At 33.0% G+C, this 19,613-nt stretch overlaps 1 protein-coding gene across 3 annotated transcripts in view; it reads left to right on the top strand.

The window, feature by feature from the left end:
* The window catches only part of GZF1 (GDNF inducible zinc finger protein 1), a 58,332-nt gene that overhangs the window by 21,273 nt on the left and 17,446 nt on the right, over positions 1-19,613 (top strand). The window contains exons 2-7 of one of the 3 annotated variants that reach the window (XM_074287718.1): positions 258-458; positions 1,510-2,796; positions 9,757-10,665; positions 12,124-12,218; positions 15,026-15,193; positions 17,590-17,747. In XM_074287718.1, the coding sequence (XP_074143819.1) occupies positions 1,511-2,796; positions 9,757-10,665; positions 12,124-12,218; positions 15,026-15,193; positions 17,590-17,747 (2,616 nt within the window). In that variant the 5' untranslated portion in view covers positions 258-458; position 1,510. Of the gene's footprint in view, positions 1-257; positions 459-1,509; positions 2,797-9,756; positions 10,666-12,123; positions 12,219-15,025; positions 15,194-17,589; positions 17,748-19,613 lie in introns of those variants that run through there. The other 2 variants (XM_074287719.1, XM_074287720.1) reach the window with 2 other exon arrangements.

Raw genomic sequence — 19,613 nt, 5'->3', positions numbered from 1 at the left:
CTTTTCTCACATGAAAATGAGAATAATTATAGGATCTGCTTCTCAGGCAAATCTGATCTTCTCAGAATTTACTTAAAGTTATAAAGTCACTGCAAAAAACTTAGACCTTTAGTTTTTCTTTTACTATTTATAATATGGCAGTTACATAGTATTTTACAATTTTCAAAGAACTTTGTATCATTCTTTGATTTTCTCTTTTGATTTTTCTGTGCTGTTTTATTTTTATAATGATGTATTATTTTCACTTTCTTAATCAGGAAACTAAGGAACAGAAATGAAGAATACAGTACTTGTCTAAGATATAAACTAACAGTGACACAGAAGGTATTGCAATTTTGGAAGATCCAGTGTTCTGTATTCCTTGTCCAACTACCATTCTGTTCTGGAAACCTACTTTAATAAGTGTCTGGATTTCAAAATTTTGTTCCTCCTGCCCCCAAGCCGAAAGAAAATAAATAGTGAGTAGAGATGTCAACATAGCAATTAACTCTGGCAATTGTGACTATCCTAATAAAAATTTCCTTTTTTTCCCAGATTCTTTATTTTATCCATATATAGCTTGTAGTAGTGTTGTGGCTGTTACTTAAAACTTGGCTAAATTCCTTCCAATTAAACTGATACAGTTGTAGGTGAAACAGTGTGCACTTAGTCATTCACTTATCTACATTTTCTCTTCTCTTTCCTTATTTCCTATGTGCTATATGCCACTCCTCACACATAGCTGTCTTCATTTTACTTAGTTAGACCTTCTCTTTTTTTCTTTATAATTTCTCTCTCTTAGTAAATTTATCAGGCTATATAGGTTTAATTATCATATCTAAGCTAATAATTCCTTGTTCTATAGATATCTGAGCTCCAGCCCAAAACACTATTATACATCTCAAACTATATGTTCTATGGAGTTCTCAAATTCATTATATCCAAAGAACTTAAGTACAGCCTTCTTCTAAACATGCCAGTTTCTGTTGAGGTGGCTCACCTCTACCTCTTGGAATCTCTCATTCCTTTAAGGCTCAGTTTAAGTTCTACTTTTTATGTAAAGCCCTTCCTGATTCCCTAATCTCTTGATCTACTAATGCTCACTCAAATTATTGTGTATTTATTTCATAAATTTATTTCGTAAATATTTATGTATGTACATGGATTTTTCCTTGTTCTCTTATATTTCACTTAAATCTTTGTAACTATATTTGTAACCTAGTTTCATAAATGCTTGTTGATCAGTGAATGCTTTTGCCCATTCCTTAATGGAATGTTGATACATGCCAAAAATATGATCAACCATCAATTTAATAAATATTTCTAAATAACATTAATAATGTTTATAGAAAAACTATATAAGCTACTAGTAAGGTACTAAAGGCTTAGTGTTTTTGAATATACTTAACAATGGAAAAGTAATTAGTATCAATCTCATGAGTTATCTGGCTCCTAAAAAGGGACAGTGAAACAGATATTATTGTGGTTAAAAAGCTTTTTCTAATTGTTTTATCTTTCTCTTAATAACAGAATGGAGAAAAAGAAAATCTTGATGAGATCCAAAGTGGCTGCTTCAAACCTTCTGAGTGCCTTACATTCTCTCTATCAATTTGGTCATTTCTGTGATGTAACTGTTCATACAGTACATCTTGGAATCCAGGAAGAGTTTTTGGTACATAAAGCAGTCTTGGCTGCTTCAAGCAACTATTTTAAAGGTCTTTTTCTAAGTGATGAGATGTCAGACATTAAGAGGTGCACTGTTGTTTTAGATGACATTTACACAGAGGAATTCACATGCTTTCTGGAATTCATCTACACTGCAAAAATTGAGATTGAACCAGAAAAACTACATCGAATGAGAGAGGTGGCAGAGAGACTTGAATGCAAGGACCTGCTTGACATTTGTGAGGAAATGAAAGCAGAAAATAAAATGGATAGCTTGGATTTAAGTCTCCATTTGAAAACTCTGGTATGTGAAAATGGTGGAGCTTCATGGGTCTGTGATCAGCATGCTCATCAGACCAAACTCAGTGATTCTCCACCAATAGTAGTGGCACCTGTGAAAAGAAAACTCTGGGATATGCAGAAACACAGAACATTGTTAAAAGGCAGTTCAGAACAAGCTTGCATGGTTGTAACTGATGTGAAAACTGGAATAGCTAAGATAGTGAAGCAAAAAAGAATAAAGCCCACTGAGAATTATACCACAGAAGTAATCAATTCAGAAGGGCAAAAAAGCAACTCTTCTTTGTGTGGGTTGGAGGCCAAAGAATCTTGTTTAGTCATCAGGAATGTATTATCTGAGCAAGATGAGGATGAGAATTCTCATATTTCCCAGCCTCTGAGCTCAAATGAATGCAGCAACACACAGCAGGATTTGTCTGAGGTGTCTACAGAAACCTATGAGTGTGAAAAATGTGAACAATCTTTCCCTTTCATCAAATCATATCAATCACACATGGATATTGAACATGGGATTAATGTTGTCATCAAGTACAGCTGCAATGTGTGTGACCAGCTTTTTTCCAATCGTCAGAACCTCCGGCAACACCAACTCACAGTTCATAATGATGAACGGCGTTTTCCTTGCACATTTTGTGACAAGAAGTTTAAACGTCAAAAGGACATAAAATGTCATGTACGAAGAGTGCATGAAAAGAAAAGGAATCCTCAGGCTTGTCCCTACTGTGACAAGGTCATCTCTTCCAAATGTGGCCTGACTGTTCACATTAGAACCCACACAGGAGAAAAACCTTATAAATGTGGCTATTGCCCTGCAAGTTTTGCTCAGAGGTCTGCTTACAATACTCATGTAAGGTACATTTTGTGTATGTATGTCTGGAAACAGGTATTGACATGTGTGCCCAAGATTATTTAGTTATCTTTATTTTCAATTTATTGCATTATTTGTCTTGATCATGAGAGATCTCAGGTGGGAAAGATAAAGAAAGAATTAAATATCAGATATACATTTTTAGAGTTAGGGAAAAGCCTATGATAATTGTCTTCAGTATATATTCATTGTAGTCTTAGGAAAAGATTTAAATAAAGATGTATGTTTAATCATATAAGATAAAAAAATAATAAATTTTATTTTAGCCTCTGTACATTGAAATTATCTATTGATACTGCAAATAGTAGGATAACTTAAACCAGAGCAAAGTATATTGGATATATCACCATTAGACTTAGACACTTCTTAAATGTAAGCTATTCTGCACGTCACATTCAATTCATATTGAGTTTGTAATTCATAAATAATACATAAAATCCCTCAGATCTTTTCCAAACTATCAAAACATACATCTTTAATTTTTTGAACCCAAGGGTTAAGACTTTATGAAGATAGAAGAGCTTGGCATGCTATGGTCCATGAGATTATGTTTAGTTGTGATTGAATGACTGAACAACAAGAAGTTAGATTTTACCCATACTCATCTTCTCATATTTGGCCCAAATGTTATTTTAACATTTTCAAATCTTTCTGAATTCTGAGTTATCTAGTGTATTAGCATTCCTTATTGGCTTTATTTCATTGGTATGTCTGACAGACATATTATCTGTGCCTTTAAGTTACTCATAAAAACATGGTAAACAGTACAGGGACAAACATATCCCTCAGGCACTCCACTAGAGACCATAATCCAATATGAATTGAACAATTAGTAATTATCGTTTGGAAATTGAACTAATTTTGAATCCAATAATATTCTCTACTTCTTCCACAAGCATAGTCAAAGAAGCTTTACCAAATGTTTATTAAAATCTATATAAACTATAGCACTTTCCTGATCAAAAGGAAATAAGGTAGTCTGGCATGATCTAGAATTTTATCAAGGAAAAAGTCAAGGTCACTGGCCTAAGTTTTGTAGACTTTACTTTGTTTTGAAAATTGGGGAAATATTTACCCTTGTCCAGTTTTCTAATCTCTTTTCCATTTTTCTTGATTTTTTAAAGATCACTTTTAAAAATCATATTTACCAACACTTTTAGCACAATAAGGTGGCATGAAGCAAGAAATAGAGATTCAGATTTTTGTTCTTCTCTCTGCACCACTCTTCCTGATACATTAAGTAGCTCTCCTTTCTTTCCATAGTGGCAGGGAGGTAGCACAGTGAAGCTGGGCTTGGAGTCAGGAAGATCTGAGGTCAGATACACTCTCACATACTTACTGGTTCTATGACTTTGGGCAAGTCACTCAGCTTCAGTCTTTTTCAGTTTCTTCATCTATAAATGGATATGACAGTAACACTGACCTCCTAGGGCTATTGTAAGAATAAGATATTTGTAAAGCATTTAAAAAACCTTTAAACATTATATAAATATAGATGTTGATATTTTTACTGTAGAGTTTATCTGGACTACCATATCCTGATCCATTAGTATTCTTCTCTGATTATTCACATCCTTTATTTTCATATTGAACCTCTTATTTTTTATTAATGGAACACTTCCTTTGCTCGCTCTCTCTCTTTTTTTCTCCTTGAGGCAATTGGGGTTAAGTGACTTGCCCAGGGACACACGGCTAGGAAGTGTTAAGTGTTGGAAGTCAGATTTGAACTCAGGTCCTCCTGACTTAAGGGCTGGTGCTCTATCTACTGTGTCACCTAGCTGTGCCTGGAACACTTCCTTTTTCACTTGATAACCTTCAGAGTAAAGAGGCTTCCCCTTACTTTCTGAGAGAGGCTAGGCTGCACTTTGAGCTTAGATAGCCAGTGCCTTGGCCTTGGCAGATTCATAGAATTTGAGTTGAGAAGCAGAAGCCATATAGTCTAAACTCCAAATCATACTCAAAAGTGATTCATTTTATAACATGTATGATATATGATTATCTACTCTCTACTTGAAGAACTCTATTGAGGAGGAAAACTCATTATTTCCCAAGGCATCCTATTTCATTTTGGAACTGTGCAACAGTTTTTGACTTCAGGCCTCGCTGACCAGGTAAAATTAAAGGGTCTGTTACTTTCTTATTCTTAGAATGATTTAATTCAGCCTAGAATTATATTAGCTTTATTGTCTGCCTCGTTGTACTGCTAATTCACACTGAGTTTGAAGTCCACTAAACTCTCAGATCTTTTTTAGACAAACTGCTGTTTAAACATATCTCCTTCATCCTATACTTGAGATGTTTATTGTTTGAAATCAAGGGTAAGACTTCACATTTATCCCTATTGGATTTCTTATTAGATTCAGTTTACTGCTTCAGCCCATCAAGATCTTTTTGGATTCCTAATGTCACTTAGTATGTTAGCCATCCCTCCCACCTTTGAGTCACTTGCAAATTTAATGAGCATATTATCTACAATTTTATATGTAATTAATAAAAAATAGCACAGGGCCAAGAGCAGATGCTCTTCCCAAGAGACATCCTGATATCTTGACACTGAACCATTAACAGCTAATCTTTGAGTCTAGTCATCCAATTGATTCTTAATCTATTTAAATATACCATTATGATATAACTGGCTAAAAAGCTAATGTGATATTAATATAATATGAACCCTCAGTTAGGTGATGTGATGGATCAGTCCTGAGCCTAAAGTAAGGAAGACTTGAGTTCAAATCCTGCCTCAGATACTTATTAGCTGTATGACCCTGTTCAGAGGACTAATTTTTTTATAACTTTTTATTGACAGAACATATGCCTGGGTAATTTTTTACAAAATTATCCCTTGCACTCACTTCTGTCCCGACTTTTTCCTTCCCTCACTCCACCCCCTCCCCTAGATTTATACATGTTAAATATGTTATAGTATATCCTAGATACAATATATATGTGCAGAACCGTACAGTTCTCTTGTTGTATAAGAAGAATTGGATTCAGAAGGTAAAAATAACCTGGGAAGAAAAACAAAAATGCAAGTGGTCCACATTCATTTCCCAGTGTTCCTTCTCCGGGTGTAGCTGATTCTGTCCATCATTGATCAATTGGAACTGAATTGAATCTTCTCTTTGTCGAAGATATCCACTTCCATTAGAATACATCCTCATACAGTATTGTTGAAGTGTATCTCCTGGTTCTGCTCATTTCACTCAGCATCAGTTCATTTAAGTCTTTCCAAGCCAGAGGACTAATTTTTAAGAAGGACATTAGTGAGTTAAAGATTGTCCAAAGAAGGGTAGCTAGGATGGCACAGAGCCTTTAAATCTCAACATCAGCTGGACAATTACTTGTTGGAGAGTCAAATAAGGGAACTCTTGGATATCAGTTAAGACTGCTGTTTCTAGGGTCCCTTCAAAATCCAAGATTCTGTGATAGTTCTCAAAAGTTTTTAACATAGCACAAATGAAATAGAGAGGAAAGTAGTATAAGTATTATTCCTATTTCATTGGTGAGGAAACTGAGACTCTGAAAGGTCCAATACCATGTCTGAGATCACATGCCTTATAAATATCAGTTCTGGAACTCAAAATCATGTCAGACAACATGTTATTTCCACATACTATTTTTGTAATCTTAATTATTCTATTAACGGGTTTTGCTTTAACTTTTTCTCAGAAAAATGTTTTCTCTAAACTGAGTTGAAATAAGAGAAGGTGAGTTCAAAAAACATCTGGTAATCTTTATTCAGCCTTAGGCTTCCAGCTAAACTTTCCTCTCTTTTATTTCACTTCTTGCTTGAAACAGGTCAACTCCATACTCTTATATACTCTTGAAATAATAGCTGTGTCCTACTGCCACTCAAGCACAGCCAAATCCCAGCCCCTGACTAACTCCCACCATCTATTTCTTTGTTCTATTCATGTGCTACTGAATGGAAATGGAAAAAAAATCACAAAACTTTGCTAATTGTATTCATTAACATTTTTAATCTAATTTCAAACTAGCCCTCATTAAAGCAAGATATTAGTTTTGTTCTTCCCTTAATTTGCTTCCTTGATTGCTATAGTAGTTGTTTCAAACATTCTTCTCTTTCCTCAAACCTCCCACTGTATCTTCTTTTTACATCCTCTAAGCTGAGGAACTCAACTCATTTTTAGCACTTAAAAATGTGAGGTCTTGGGAAAGAATTCCTTCTTCTTCCTCATTCACCTCCTATAATACTCACATACTCCATTATTTTCTCTTTCACTCCTGTTTCATGCCATTCATCTCCTCTTGGCTTCTCCCAGAGACTGCTTCTATTAGCATTCCTACTTCATTTAATATTTAGTCTCTCCCTATTTAATAGCTTCTTCCCTTTTGCCTATCAGCATATTTATGTTTCTCCCATCCTTAAGAAAAAACAAAACAAAACAAAAACAACTCTCTTGATCTGTTTCCACTAGTCATTATTCTCTTGCTGCTACTGCTTCTCCTCCTTTTCTTCTTTTTCTTCTCTTCTTTCTTCTCCTTTTCTTCCCCCTCCTTTTATGCCTCGCCCTTCTCTCTTCTCCTTCTTCCTCTTCCTCTTTTTCTCTTCGTTCTCTTCTTCCTCCTCTTCCTCTTCTTTCTTCTTCTCCTCCTCTTCCTCCTTCTCTTCCTTTTTTCTTCTTCACTAGATTCCTTAAATCATCTAAATTTGCTGCTCTACGTCCTCTCTTTTTTTTTTCTAATTTCACTGCTTTCCAGCTTCCAACATCCTCATGTAATGAAAACTATTCTCTCCGAAGTTACCAATGCTCTCAGAATTAATTATTAAATCTAAAAGCCTTTTCTCAATGTTCATCCCTTTGGATCTCTCTGCATCTTTGACACTGCTGATCACCTCTGTTCTTGTAGAATCCATATGTCTAGGTTTCCATGACACTGCTCCTTCTGGTTTTCCTCCCACCTTTCTCACTAACCCTTACTCTCCTTTACTGGATTTTCATCTGTGTCATGGCTGGGTGGCTCTCAGAACTCTGTCCTGTCCTCTTTTTCATTTGTACTATTTCAGTTATTGAGTTCATTACCTTTCATGGGTTCAATTATCATCTTTATGCTGACAATATCTACATTTCTACCCCAGTTTTCTCCAGAGCTCCAAATCCAATTGAAGCTGTTCCATAGACATCTTAATCTTAACATGTCTAAAAGAGAACAGATTATCACCCCAAACTCCTTTCTTCTTGACTTTTTCACAAGGAGGGGAAAAAAACCCTAGCAAAATCTTTTCATACAATAAAAATATCTGATATTATAAAAATGTTCCACACTTGTGGATTTCTCATCTCTGCAAAGATTTATAGGAGGAAAGTAAATAATTTCTTAACTCCTCTTTGGGGCCAAAGTCATTCTTTATACTTTAATAATATTACATTTTGACTGCCTTGTGATTGGTCTTTCCATTTGCATTGCTTTGGTCACTGTGTATAGTTTTCCCTCAATATTAGGGTTTCACATTTGTGGTTTTGGTCACTTGTGGGCTGGCTATAATTGTGAATTTTTGGATATCTATGGCATACTAGGGAAAATCACAGATGACATAAGTATGTAAAGAAAACTAAAAAAAGTAAGTCATAAATTCATTAATACTGTTTATTAATCTGTTTCAGTCATGTATTACCATAAGTATACATACATAAATTTATTATATTAAATTTTGTTAAAAACTTTCAGCACACTAAAGAACTATAAGCTGCACACTTTCTTTGGGAATGCTTCCTTTTTGTCTCTGCTATTTAGACTCAGTCATGTGATTTTCTCCTGCAGTGACAGTTATATCTTGTACTTTTTAAAAAAGGAAATTTGTGAAGCACTTGCTGCAGTTATGCTGGGGGCTCCATATGTAGTATATAAGATACTAATCTGCATAGTATATGAGATACTAATGTGTCTTGAGACAGTAGAAATTACAACTTTTTAATGGGTGCATTGTGTTATTTTACTTGTTTTTTTGTATTAAATAAAATGATCAGAATTATTAAAAATAAAAGTTGGGGTGGGACCTAGAATTATTTGTGATTTTTCACATTCGTGGGAGTTTTGTATCCCAACCTCTGCAAATGCTGAGGGATGACTGTATATTGTTTTCCTGGTTCTACTTACTTTATTTTGCATCATCATATAAATTTCTACATAAATCTGTGTTCATCATGTTAATTATTTCTTACAAAACAACAATTTCCCATTCAATTAATGTACCACAATTTATTGAGCCATTCTCTCGTTGATGGGCATCTATTTTGTTTCTAGTTCTGTGCATTACAAAAAGTGCTGTTATAAATACTTTGGTATGCAACCCTATTTTTGTCAGTGACTCCTTGGAGTATATGTTTAGCAGTGGGTCAAAGGTTATAGATATTTTAATCCCCATAATGTTTTATATCAGTTGACAACTTCATAAAGATCAGTCTTACTGATTTCAAGCCTAGTATTCTATCCACTGTGTATAGCTATTCACCTGGTTATACAAGATTACTGGGATTTGAACCCAACTTGCCTTATCCTAAATGTAACTCTTTCGCTATGCAGTTATCCAAAATAACACACTTCATCAGTATTTTAGAATCCATGTGACCAGACTTCTAGTCCATAGTTTTCACTACAAAAGATTTTTGTAGAGGAATATTGCCATATTAGTCCAATATTCCTACTAGTTTTCTGAGATCACTCACTTTCCTATTATTTCATTGTTATGGATAAATGGAAGACCATTAAGAAAAGAGATATTCTCTTTTAAAGTAGGAGGAAATCATTTTAACTTTGTAGGGCACTGTATGCTAGGTTAGAATAAAAAATGTTTTAAAACAGTCTCTTCAACTATTACAGAATTACTTCCATAAGTTAAGAGATAGCTACTTACAAGATATTCATGTAAATGTGTTTTATCTACTATAAGTTGCATTTTGTTGTGTTCTTTTCCCTTACAGAAAAATACATGAATCAAAACAAGATAGAAAAACTATGCCAGTATACTGGATGGTTGTTCCACCTCCTAGCAGATCAAAGACAGCAGACTATGAAATAGATTTCACTAAAGAAACATGGGAACAGTCTTCAGGTAATAGTGTACCACTGGGAACCAGCAACAAAGACACCCTCAACTATGAAGGTGTTGGCAAGTCATCTAATGCAATTGATTCTAGTAATGAAGCAGAAAAAAAGGAAAATGAAAAAAATGACAGAGAAACTGAAGTGAATAAAAGAGATGAAGATGAAAAATCAAGTGTTAAAGGAGAAGAGGAAGGAGATTATGATGCTGGTTTTTCTGAAGTAGAAATGAATGATAGCAAAGATAATGAAGTTGTCTGCACAGATGATGACTTTTCAAATGAAAAAGATGCAGAAGATAATGAATCAGATGAAGATTTTAAGATAAAGAAAGTAAATAATATGACAGTAATGAAGAAGACAACTTATGTTATAACTTGTGATAAGTGTGATCAACAGTTTGTATCCCGGAAAAAATATGTGGATCACTGTAAAGATGTACATCAGTCCCTTCCTGGGAAAGTCTATCAGTGTGAAATCTGTAGCAAGTCCTTTGCTAGTTATAATAGTTGTAAAGAGCATCGAGCTTGTGTGCATACAGAAGAGAGGCAGTTTGCTTGCACTCTCTGTAATGCTACTTTCAAACGAAAGCGAGATGTTAGAACGCATTACATGCGAAAGCATGAAGGAAGAGTAAAACGACCACTTTGTTCAGTGTGTGGCAAAATTTTGAGTTCTAGAACAGCACTGGTATTCCATATGAGAACCCACACAGGAGAGAAACCTTATGAATGTGGTGTCTGCCATGCTAAATTTGCTCAACCATCCCAACTTAAAATTCACACAAGGTTAGCCTTTGCAAACCCTTCTTTTCTTTAGTCACCTGTTCCTGCCTCCATTTTTCATGATTGTTTTTCTTGAGTTAACTTGCAATATTGGTATAATATTTTTATCAGTGCTGATGAATTAAAAATAATTCTTTTTTTTTCCCTGAGGCAGTTGGGGTTAAGTGACTTGCCCAGGGTCACACAGCTAGGAAGTATTAAGTGTCTAAGGTCAGATTTGAATTCAGCTCCTCCTGACTTCAGGGCTAGTGTTCTATCCACTACACCACCTAGCTGCCCCCAAATAATTCATTTTTAGTTGCCAAATATAACTATAAAATTAGTTTGTTAAAATGGGAAATTTAATAAATGAACGCTTTTTAGCCAAAGTTGGAATCAAACAATTTAAAGCATATAATTTTAAATTGTTATTCTATCCTTCTTAAAAATTCAACTTTATGATATATTCCTGAAAAGTTACATTTAAAGAGATAATTTTTTGGATGTTCTGTATGCAGTATCTGTTTTTCTGCCTGTAATCTTCAAGAGAACATTCTGTGGAATGCAAAGATAGGAAATAATCCGTTTTTAGATTTAATTAAATGTGGTATAGCAGATTTGTTTTTTGTTTCTTAAAATTTGGCACTCAATATTATCTAGCATTAGTTTTTAACTTCCAGTTGCTTTAAAAGAAAAGTATAAAAAATCAAATAAGAATGTATTTTCTAATATAGGCATACTGGGGTTATGATAATATTACATTAAACCTTTGTCCATATCTAAACATCCTCATTTGATTCATTCTTAATTTTCTCAGTCTGCATAATCAAATGTAGGACCCAAATTCTAAATTACTAAGGATGATGGAGGTGTACTTAGTCATAGGATTTAGATCTTTAAAGAATCTTAGATGTCTTCTAGTTTTTCTTAAGATGTACATGAGGAACTGAGGCCCACAGAGGTGAAGTACCTCATCTAAAATGAGATAAATCATAATCAACAAAGGTCCTCTAATTTCAGTTTTGCATATTGGCAATTATATCATGTTGCTTTCCTTAAGAGTTAGATGTAATGGTTGAAATTTGAAATATGCATCAACACCTAAATAGGATAATCTGTGGATTGTATTTTATTTTCTTTTATGTTTATTTTTATTTTCTTTTACATCAGAATCATATCTAGATAATTCCTTCTCCTACCCAGGAAGCCATAATTTGTAAAAATAAATTAGTAAAAAAAAAAAAATCAAGTCAACAAAACTAATCAATCTATTATCAACAAAATTTGAAATACAACATGCCAAACAATAGTTATATTCACAAATTAGGAAGAAGGGATATAAATTATTTTTATAAATCCATTATAAATTATTTCTACATATAATATGTTTTGCTCAATAAAATAAGTTCAATATAAAATAATTTATAAGTTTTATGCAACTATTGAAATCTGCATACTTTTTTCTTTACTTCTTGGATATAGGTCTCATACTGGAGAAAAGCCATATATTTGTGAGGATTGTGGAGCTAGCTTTGCAGATAAAGGAAAATTAAATGGTCACAAGCGGACTCATACAGGTTTGTATTTAAAACCATAGGCTTATAATATCTTCATGTATAGCAAGAACCCTAACTTGATATCTGAAAATATTCCTCTAGGTATTCAGGTGATGAGATTAGAAGTGATTTTCACCACATATAAAAATTGACATACTGGGATTTATCAAAAGCAATATGTTATTTACAATAAAAATTCTGCCTTACAAGTTGAAAATTTATATACAATTTAGGACTAAAAGCTAGGCCTGGCATATGTTTTTATGAACTACTTTTTGGTTGATTCAGGAAGTTTATGCCAGAATTGGTAAGATGTGATAATTTTCTTGAGCTTTCCATCATTACTTTTTATTTGAAGTAGAGAAGTATAAAAAATTTAGAAAATTAAATAGGATACATTCTAGATTAATCAAATATAAACCTTTTTTAGTAATTTAAAATACTGTCTAAAAGGCACAACTATTTCAATTATGCAAAAATTATCCAACATTTTAAATGCAGGAAATCTTATAATATAAGCCATGATTAGAATAAGCTGAATTAAGTTCTATATTGTCTTCAAAAAAATTTCAAAACTCCTGAAATGTTATTAAAAATTAATCCAGAAACAAATGTGTCTTCTGAATATCACCAATTTTTTTTTTTTTTTTTTTTTTTTTTTTTTTTTGCTGAGGTGATTGGGATTAAGTGACTTGCCCAGGGTCACACAGCTAGGAAATATTAAGTGTCTAAGACCACATTCGAACTAAGGTCCTCCTGACTTCAGGGCTGGTGCTCTATCCATTGCGCCACCTAGCTGCCGCATGAATATCAGCATTTTACTAAAGTTGTATAGGGGCAAGCCATGAAGCAAGTTGATGAATTCACAATGAATAACAAAACGGAGTAGTTAAGAAGGACATTTTGGGTGTGAGCAGAATATAACACATAACAGGTGAACCAAAAAAAACCCCCAAAAACACAAGTAAAGAATTTAAGAGATAATTTAATTAAATGTGATAGAAAAAAAAACATAAATTAGTTATTAGTAACAAAGATAATGGATGACATGTGAACAGTTTAAGTATTCCACTGAGATGCTTGTACTATGTAGAAAAATAATAAAGGCTTCCAGCACATTGAGAATGGTGGTGAATTTATAAGGGGACACTTGAAAAATGGTAGCATTTGTGATATATCCACTTTTCTAGTTTCAGATAATGATTTCAAAACATTTCAGCTATTGGCATATGCCTCAGTGCTCCTTTAAAAAGTGGTCATATGTATACATATATTGTATTTAATTTATACTTTAACATGTAACATGTATTGGTCAACCTGCCATCTGGGGGAGCAGATAGAGGAAGGAGGGGAAAAATTGGAACAAAAGGCTTGGCAATGGTTAATGCTGTAAAATTACCTATGCATATATCTTGTAAATAAAAAGCTATAATAAAAAAATTTTTAAAAATAAAAAGTGATTAAAAATGTATATGCTATTTATCTTACTTAGACATTTATTGTGATACTTTATAATCACAATTAATGGCCTTGAGAAAGTGTTTTATCAATAAAGGATTTGTGATCTGTAATGAAAACAAATAATTTTTATTGATTACTGAAAATGTTGTGATTACATAAATAAGTGATCAGAATTTAATTTTTCTTAAAAAATAAGTAGAAATTAATGTTTGTAAATGACAGTGACCATTCAATCAATTAACACTTATTAAGCCTCTGTTATATTCCAGGCACTGTTAAGCACTGAGGATACAAGAGGCAGGCAAAATACAATCCATGATGTGCTCATGGAGCTTACTATTTTGATGAGAAAAACATGTATAAACAAGATATAAACAGGATCAATTAAAGATAACCAACAGAAAGAAAACACTAGCATTAAGAGGGATCAGGGAGGACTTCTTATAAAAGCAGGGGTTTTTTGGGGACTTGAAGGAAACTAAAAAGTGAAGATAAGGAGGAATGTTGGGATATGAAATATCTTGTGGAAGGACTAGCAGGGAGGCCAATGTCACTACATCACACACTATTGAAATGAGAAAAATCCTATGAACATTGGAAAAATAGGAGGGGGGAGGTTATGATGGACTTGGTGGCAAAACGAGGATTTTATATTTGATCTTGGAGATAGGGAGCTATTGGTGTTTACTGAACAGTAGGTGACATGGTAGACCTGTGTTTCTAGAAGCTCAATTTGATAGCTAAGTAGAGGATGGACTGTGGTGGTGAGATGTGAAATGGAGATAAACCAATAGCTGTTTCAGGTAGCAAGTACTAATAGGTGCCAAGTGTTTATCCCAGGGTAACAGCAGTCAGATGAGAGGTAGGGGCTTATGCAAAAAATGGCAGTAGGACTTCGCAAGAGATTGGATTTAGGAATGAGATACATAGAATAAAGATGATGCCTTGATTCTAAACTTGGATGATTTATAAGATGGTGGTAAGCTTGATAGTCACAAGTAAGAGGAAGATGACCAGATAAGACATTTCTCTTCCAAGCACAGTATGTGCTTTACAATATTAAAAAAAAAATCTTTGAAGGAACATTTAGTATATCATTCCAGATTCTGCAAAAAATGTCTTAGGAATGCATAAATAAAAGTGATTAGTTATCCTCATGCCTAAATGGAGAATAAGAGAAACATGAACAAAATTGCAGTATGAAAATTTTACAGTAAAAGAGCACAGTAATTTAAAAGCCAGAGAAATGCTATTTAATATATGAAGGTTAAAGATACATTTCAGCTCCTGAATTATGATGAAATATACAATGACAGAACTGTTTATAAACACATTTGCAAGTCCTTGACTTTATTTTATAATTTTAGGAGAACGGCTCTTTAAATGTGATGTCTGTGGAAAACATTTTGCCACCAATGAATACTTAAAATGCCACAAACGATGTCATATGGGAGCTAAGCCTTATAAATGTGATGTGTGTGGAAAAACATTTGGATTGAGAGCCTCCTTAGCTCAACATAGCAATGTTCATGCAGGTAAAGATATACTTAAAGAAAAAAGCAAATAAGGTATTTCTTTTAGAAATCAAGTTTTGATATTTACTAAAGCATTAACATTTTTCTTATACAGGGTATTCTAAGAGTTTTTGTACAGTTTAAATTTTTTTTTAATTTAAAACTGTACTGACATCTTTAAAGGAACTTTTAGCTAATGTAACTTAATAGTTCTAGTAACTTAAAACTCCACTAAACTTTTGAAACATCTTATCTTCCTTAATAAAAGCACACATTTTCACACATTTATGTAAATTGTAATGTACTTAGAAATGCTTTTGTTTTAATTACTTGATTACAATCTGCATCAGGAGAGGGACTAAGTCTATAATCTAAACTTTGAAATACTTCCAATGCCTAGTCAGACACTTTCTACAAAGTTTGTACTTTAAAAAATTTACTTTATTGAATTTTCATGGCTGATAGATAATCGTAGTCCTCATTCTACAGGTGAGTAAACAGAAGCTTTGAAAGATGCAATGAGCTGTCCTATTTCATAACAAGGCTCACAACCTAAAGTTTCTGATTGAACCATGATCTTTCTACTACTGTATTGTAATACACTCACACTACCTAAATTCCTAGTTTCCAAATTATTAGAGCCAATGCTTAGAAGGGAAAGTATTTAAAACTAAAGAGGGAGGCCTATTTAAGATAACTGGAAAAATATTTATTGAACATATATTAAGTGAATATGAAAGAAATATAATGCTTGGCCCCTGTCCTCTAATAACTTACAATCAATTTGTAGTGACAATATATGATCATAAACAGTCAAAATGCAAAATACCATATGATTGGTGTTTTAATACTTTACCACTTATATGTTGCAGAAATTGAAATAGGAACATCAATGTGGGGGCATTATATCGCATTTGTATCATTTTTCAGGAATTCAGGACACCTGAGTTTTAGACAAGTAACATAGCATCACATTTTAATTCATCATTTTAAAAATAAAGAGGGCTAATGATTAAATTACTTCCAAAAGCTCTCCTACTTCTAAAATCCTATAATTACTAATTTAAGCTAGATCAGATGTAGCATTTCTTAGTTCGAAGCTATTTCAATGTAGATTTAAACTTACCCCTCCCACACACAAACACAATTTTCTATTAACATCCTTTTCTAAGTCCTGTAATTTAATATTTTTGATATAAATGTACATCATATATATAAATTTGAATAAACAAAATTATTAAGTTATTCACACTAATTTCAAGCAAATGAATATACATTCAAACTATGAAGAATCAACTTACCGACACATGTCTCAACATTGACTTGTCTGTAAAGGTTATATTCAAAATTACACTAAATTTTTATTGTCTCATAACAAAATCTTTAAAATTATCACATTAAACTTTAAAATAAAATGAAAAGGAGTGAATAATAGGCTATACTCTTGAGCTGAAAATGATGGTGACAGAAGCTTAGTAAACATGGTTTCAAATCCAAGATTACAACTTGTATGCCAGATTTTGAGAGTCAGAAATTATTCAAAGTGGGAAAAAAATTTTATCTACTGAATTCATAGGATTATTTGGAGTAAAGGGCTTATTGTTTGCTACACAGAGAAGAGTTGGTACTTTAACTCTGTTCTTAGTTGTTGGTTTTGAACAAGGCACAAGAAAAAAAAAATGACCATATTTTAAAATGTGTTTTTATTTCAGTCCTGTCTGTACAGTCATTCCTAATCATGCATATCTTCATTCATAAAATGAAACTTAAGCCACTTCCCCTGATATAAACAAAAACTAAAACTAGAAATAAGTTATTAAAATTGTTAAACTTTATGCTACATTATTAATAATACAATTGACAGCATTGTGGTGCACAGGAAAGGATGTATAATTTAGAATCAAGTTTTAAATTCTACACAAATCTAGAATAAAAATTATCTTTGAAAATTATTTTCCATTTACTAGTTTTTTGGGGAAAAGTGTTTCAAGAATAACAATTTTCCATAGCTCAGGTCAATAAAACAAGTTTTCATACCTTTTTTTTTGTCATAGTTATTTCTCTACCCTTTCCCTTTCTGGACTGATGATCATGTCAGACAGTTAAGCAAAGATCACAAATACAAAATAATACATTAGGCATGACCTGTAATCCCCTACCTCACTAATGAAAACAGGGAATAGATTTCATTATCTATATTACAGGAACTATTCTGCATCAATTTATAGGAGATTTTTCAGATTTAAATTTCTCTTGTTATTTCTTACTATGTAACAATATATAATGTATAGCACATTGATATATCAATATGGTTAGCCATTAGCCAAATAATGGGCATCCAGTTTGTTTGCAGTATTTTTCTGGCAGTGCCAAGTATTTCTTTCATTTTTTTTTTTTTTTTGGACATTTGTTTCCAGAGACTCGTCCATATTTCTGTGAACAATGTGGGAAAACTTTCACTCAGCAAGGAGCTCTCAGACGCCATCAGCGCATTCACACAGGAGAAAAACCATATAAATGTCGAGCTTGTGAGAGAACATTTACAGACATGTCGACATTGAGGAGGCACGTATCGGTAAGTTGATTCTCCGTAATTTAAATATATATTCATTTGCTTGAAATTAGTGTAAACAGCTATTTTAGTTTTATCTAAATTCATCAATTTATTTTTATTTTTGGCCTTATCTAAATATGAAGACAACAGAACTGGAGTAATATGTGCTCTGGATTGTTTTTTCTAGATATGTCTTATAGAATTGTGCTCCTTTGCCATTCTTTATGATGAACAGCATACATTTATTAAGTGGCTTCTGTCAATGAAACAGAACAAAATTACTGTTCCACCTAGCAATCATATTTCATTAGGACATGCTTAATAATAGGGGTAACTGGTCTTGCGATTCTGGATAGCAGTGTTTTCTTGCGTATTATTTCTACAGGGTTTTTAGATAATAAGTGCAAAAAATCAATTTTTTGTCTTTTGACAATGCTAGTTAAAGTGGAAGATGGCATAAATCAAATAAAAAGTATTATTACTGGGAAGTCAATAGACTTGTTACCCTCCCAATCTTTCATGTAATATTGCCAATTGTATAACTTTTGAGTTTCCCTATTTGCAAAATGAAAGTATTTAAAGAAAATAAAATCCTGTCCCCTACATTCCATACTGGGATGTTTTCAGGAGAAAATGGAGAATATCTGTGCAAACATTTCTAATAGTTACAGCCAATAGTTGTCAATAAACTTGACAATAACCAGGAATTATTATTATAGGTATCCAATCTGTTTTATAGGTGAATTTGATATTTAGAAATTATGATTTGCCCATGAAGCTAGTAAGCATTAGAAATGTGATGATCACTCTATGCAAATCACTCTGTCCCTTATTTCATGCTGCCTCGATGTATTTATAGTCTTATCTTTTACTGTTTATATTTTTATTAAATAGGTATATTTTGCTATATAACCTTAAGTATTTCATTGACTTGCACTTCAATGGTCTTTCCCTAGCATTATAAAGCATACAAGGAACACAATTCTATTAGTCCAAAGCTAAATCTGGATTGATTATATAGAATATAATGGGTATTATATGCACAAGTATGTCCTGGGTTTTTTTTTTGTTTTGTTTTGTTTTGTTTTGTTTTGGAGATATGAGGTATATCATAAGTGTAGAGGACTGAAACTTTGAACAGGTGTACTTGAATCTGAGAATGCAGAGCACTTAAGGCTAATTACCTATTCAATGCGAGACAATGGCTTTATTAGAATATATTTGGATCATGGCTCTCCTCACTTTTGGTACTTGCTCAGTGTTTGGTAGTAAGATAATTGTAGGCAAGGATTGGGGGGGTGGGGTGAGAGAAGTGAGAGGCACTTGGCGGCAGGACAAGGAGGAGAGAGGTTGGTGACTCCAGACTCCAGAATCCAGGATAGATCTTTGGCAAGCCTCATGGCAGCTTGCCTGCCTCTTTTACTTCTCCCCCTAAAGACCAAAGCCTTTGATTTATCCTGACTCTGGCTGACCCTAAAACCTTCCAGGGATCTAGCCCATACTCTACAATAAGAACTACAAATTAACAAATATTTCTGAATGCCTAGAAGGGCTTTTATATTAAATTCTACATATCATTTACATAAACTATTACATTTATGTTTATACTTATATTAATCTAATTCTAGGGGACATGATATATTATTAGTCAGTGACTAATTTTTTTGTATTTATTATCATCATAACTTTATTAGGATAAGACCATGGAGACACTTTTTAAACTCTAAGAAGGGATGGCAGAGATAGTATAGTTCAGTTTCATCATTTGACAGATGATAAAATTGTAGCCAAGAAGAGTTAAATAATTTAACAAAGTCATAAGGCTAATATCAGAGATAAGACTAGATTTCCTTACTTTCAGTCCAGTAAATTGTAATAAAATCTAAT

The sequence above is a fragment of the Sminthopsis crassicaudata genome, chromosome 2 (genome assembly GCF_048593235.1).
Source record: "Sminthopsis crassicaudata isolate SCR6 chromosome 2, ASM4859323v1, whole genome shotgun sequence".
NCBI classification, from domain to species: domain Eukaryota; kingdom Metazoa; phylum Chordata; class Mammalia; order Dasyuromorphia; family Dasyuridae; genus Sminthopsis; species Sminthopsis crassicaudata.
The sequence above is the reverse complement of the archived record's forward strand: the minus strand, read 5'-3'. Positions and strand labels throughout refer to the sequence as shown.